A 2,839-nucleotide genomic window follows, 5' to 3' on the forward strand; every position below is an offset into this window, starting at 1 on the left:
TCCCCTCTGTGTAAAGAGATTCTGAAAGTTTCAGGAAAAAAGATTAGCTCTCTCATCATCTGAATCTCCCCCTAGAGCACCATTGTGTTCCTTGTAACCAAATCTCTCTAAGAGGGGCGTGGGGAGGGGCTCCTTATTTTCATCTAAAGTAACAGACAGAGAATCAGCACTTTGGAAACAGGGCTGAAACAGAGGGGATTATGGGTAATGCTGCAATGATCTGTTTGGTGTTTCAGCCAATCAGAGACAGGTTCTGTATATATCTGAGACCTGTGATATATTGATGAAAAACAGTATGATAGGGGACCTTTAAAGTTGTTGATGGATCTAATATGGAGGACACTTTGTTTACCTGAGCCGTTGTGAGGAACCCAGATGTTGAGGTACAGACAGTCCGTGCTACCTGTGGTCGTGTTAAAGGCGACGCTCACCTGGAGGCAAATGTCCTTAAACGCAGTGGCATCCAGAACATCTGATGACACACATTTTTATGTTGTATTTTTGTATTTTATTATATACGTTGCATTGTTGGAGGAGCTCAGGTAAGAAGAATTGCATTGCCATATATATCTGTAGCTTTGTGCATATCACAATAAAACCTTTTAAATTTGAAGTGAATTTGAATATTATCTCAGTCGGTCTACTCACCACCCCAGCCTGGGTGAGGTTTTGGTTTCATGAAAGTTTCAGGGACATCAGCAAAGGGAATCCCCCTGAAGACATCCATGTGGCGGCCGGATGCCAGAGGGATGTTCTCTCCCCGAACCAAACCTTCCTCTGTTTTCACCACCCCGAGCTACAGCAAGAAAACACACGATGTTGCAGCCATTAGAATGGTTTATATGTTTTGTTATTTGAACACTAGATGGCGTAATGGGGCAACAGCATATAACTGGTCTCCTGGCACAGGTGTATTGATTGTAGAGCAATAGTTTTTTGACCGTGTCTGTGAACACGCTGTTTTTCTTTGGAAATAAAAGATATTGAAAGCTAAACTTCGTCGTACATGGAGATTGCACGCATCCAATTAGTTAAAGGTGGGTGGGTAGGTGATTCACTTCAGAAACACTTTTTGTTATATTCCATGGAATGCTCTTAACATCCCGATAGCATTGAATACATGAAATGCTTTGACAATAAATACGTCAATGAAAACTATTGTTGCTTTTACTTAAGTGAAGCATCTGACTTCACCACTGACTTGTAGAGATAGGCCTACTGAACAGAAGTTAAACCGAGTTATTAGAAAACATTTTTGTGACACTTACAGAGATCGCAGAGACCGTCTCCAGAAACACAGCGATGGCCACCAGACTCTTCATCTTCATCATGTCGACGGTGAGTGAGTTGCTTTCGGATGTCTACCGGAATTTTAAGGCAGAACCACGCCCCCGTACTCCACGCTGACCAGTGGGAGGGACATTTAAACAGCTGTGTCAACAACACTTTCACTATTACTATATCTGGATACCCTTCAACATTTAAAAAACATACATATTACTCAAACAAAACTATTTCCTTGACCCTTGCCTTGATGTGGGTGTATGTGTGTCCACCTACGCTCCTGAATCTGCCAGCATACAAGTGTCTTTGATTTAGTAGTAAGGCGGTGGCGTGTGGCGCAGAGGACTAGTGCGTTGGTGTTCAGGGGAGCACAGGTTCAAACTCCACTGCAGTCAGCATGTCGTTGTGTCCCTGAGACACTTCACCCCAAATTGCTCCTGTGGGGATTGCCCACAGTATTGAGTATGTAAGTTGCTTTGGATAAAAGCGTCTAACAAGTAACATGTAATGTAATAGAAAATATTTGTCTGGAAAACCTGTGGTTCTTCTTGGTTTCTTACTTTTTAAGGGTTACTTTTTAAGGGTCATTGTTCTTTCTTAGAACCAAGGCGTACATGCAGGGGCGGACTGGCCATCGGGACGTTCGGGAGGAATCCCGATGGGCCGGTACTGAAGTGGGCCGGTCGGACTATGTGGGCCGGCCGGTAACCGGAAGGGCTCGACATTAAATGGCCCGCTGGCCCGGAAGCACTATTTAGACACCCCGGGCCAGCATAACGTACTTTGCCCGCTCGGGCCACTAAAAATATTGCTTTAAAAAAATGGTCCTGTGGTATTGGTTTTTTGACTAGCAATTTTGTTAAATTGTTTCGTTTATCAACGCTACAACATAGCGTTTTGTGAATCGGTTGTCGTTGTTGGGTGAAAAGCAAACAGCTGTTTGCTGGGGAGCGCAGCGCGAGCTATATGGCGCTGAGCGCGAGCAGGCTCCCCTGAGCGCGCTCCTTCACTACAGACTATTGCGCCACCTAACCATTCGCCAAAATGTTTTTAATACCAGCGGTAACCGGCCAAGTGCCGGGCAAAAAACAATCATCAAATAAAAGAAAGTAACCGGAGGAGTTAAAGGAGAGTGACAGGGAGCATGAGAAGAAGAGCGAGAGAAAGTTTCGGCCAGCTAGATCGATGGAGTTGGCTTCTAGTGGTGCAGTGACGCGTCCTAAAACCCTTTAATAATCTATCGATTAGATTTATGATTCGAAAATTATAAAAGTAGGGTAGACATGTGGAGATTATCCGGCTGAACAAAACATGCATTTATCAAACAGGTTTGTTTTCCACAGACCTTATTTCCAGCTATTTTCCAAAACCCTATGGAGAAATCCCATTACTTTTTGTCGAGGGAACCAGCAGCTTACTTCCTGGTTTTAGGACGCGTCACTGCACCTCTCAATATGATGCCAAACAAGGTCTTCTGTCGGCTCTGTACATCAATGCCGACCTATGCTGACGACAAGGAAGTGAAGAGTAGACAATATAAAGGTATTGGCTTTAG

At 44.1% G+C, this 2,839-nt stretch overlaps 1 protein-coding gene across 1 annotated transcript; it reads right to left on the reverse strand.

The window, feature by feature from the left end:
- Positions 1 to 352: 352 nt before the first annotated feature.
- LOC104946008 (bile salt-activated lipase-like) lies at positions 353 to 1,347 on the reverse strand (the record flags this gene model as incomplete). Its single annotated transcript, XM_010771746.1, has 3 exons — positions 1,269 to 1,347; positions 649 to 796; positions 353 to 472 (listed from the first exon to the last, which is right to left on the reverse strand). Coding segments are annotated over exons 1-3 (331 nt in total), but the record flags the coding sequence as incomplete, so codon positions are not given.
- Between the last annotated feature and the right edge of the window lie 1,492 nt (positions 1,348 to 2,839).

The sequence above is a fragment of the Notothenia coriiceps genome, unplaced genomic scaffold (assembly GCF_000735185.1).
Source record: "Notothenia coriiceps isolate Sejong01 unplaced genomic scaffold, NC01 NC01_scaffold00010480, whole genome shotgun sequence".
NCBI classification, from domain to species: domain Eukaryota; kingdom Metazoa; phylum Chordata; class Actinopteri; order Perciformes; family Nototheniidae; genus Notothenia; species Notothenia coriiceps.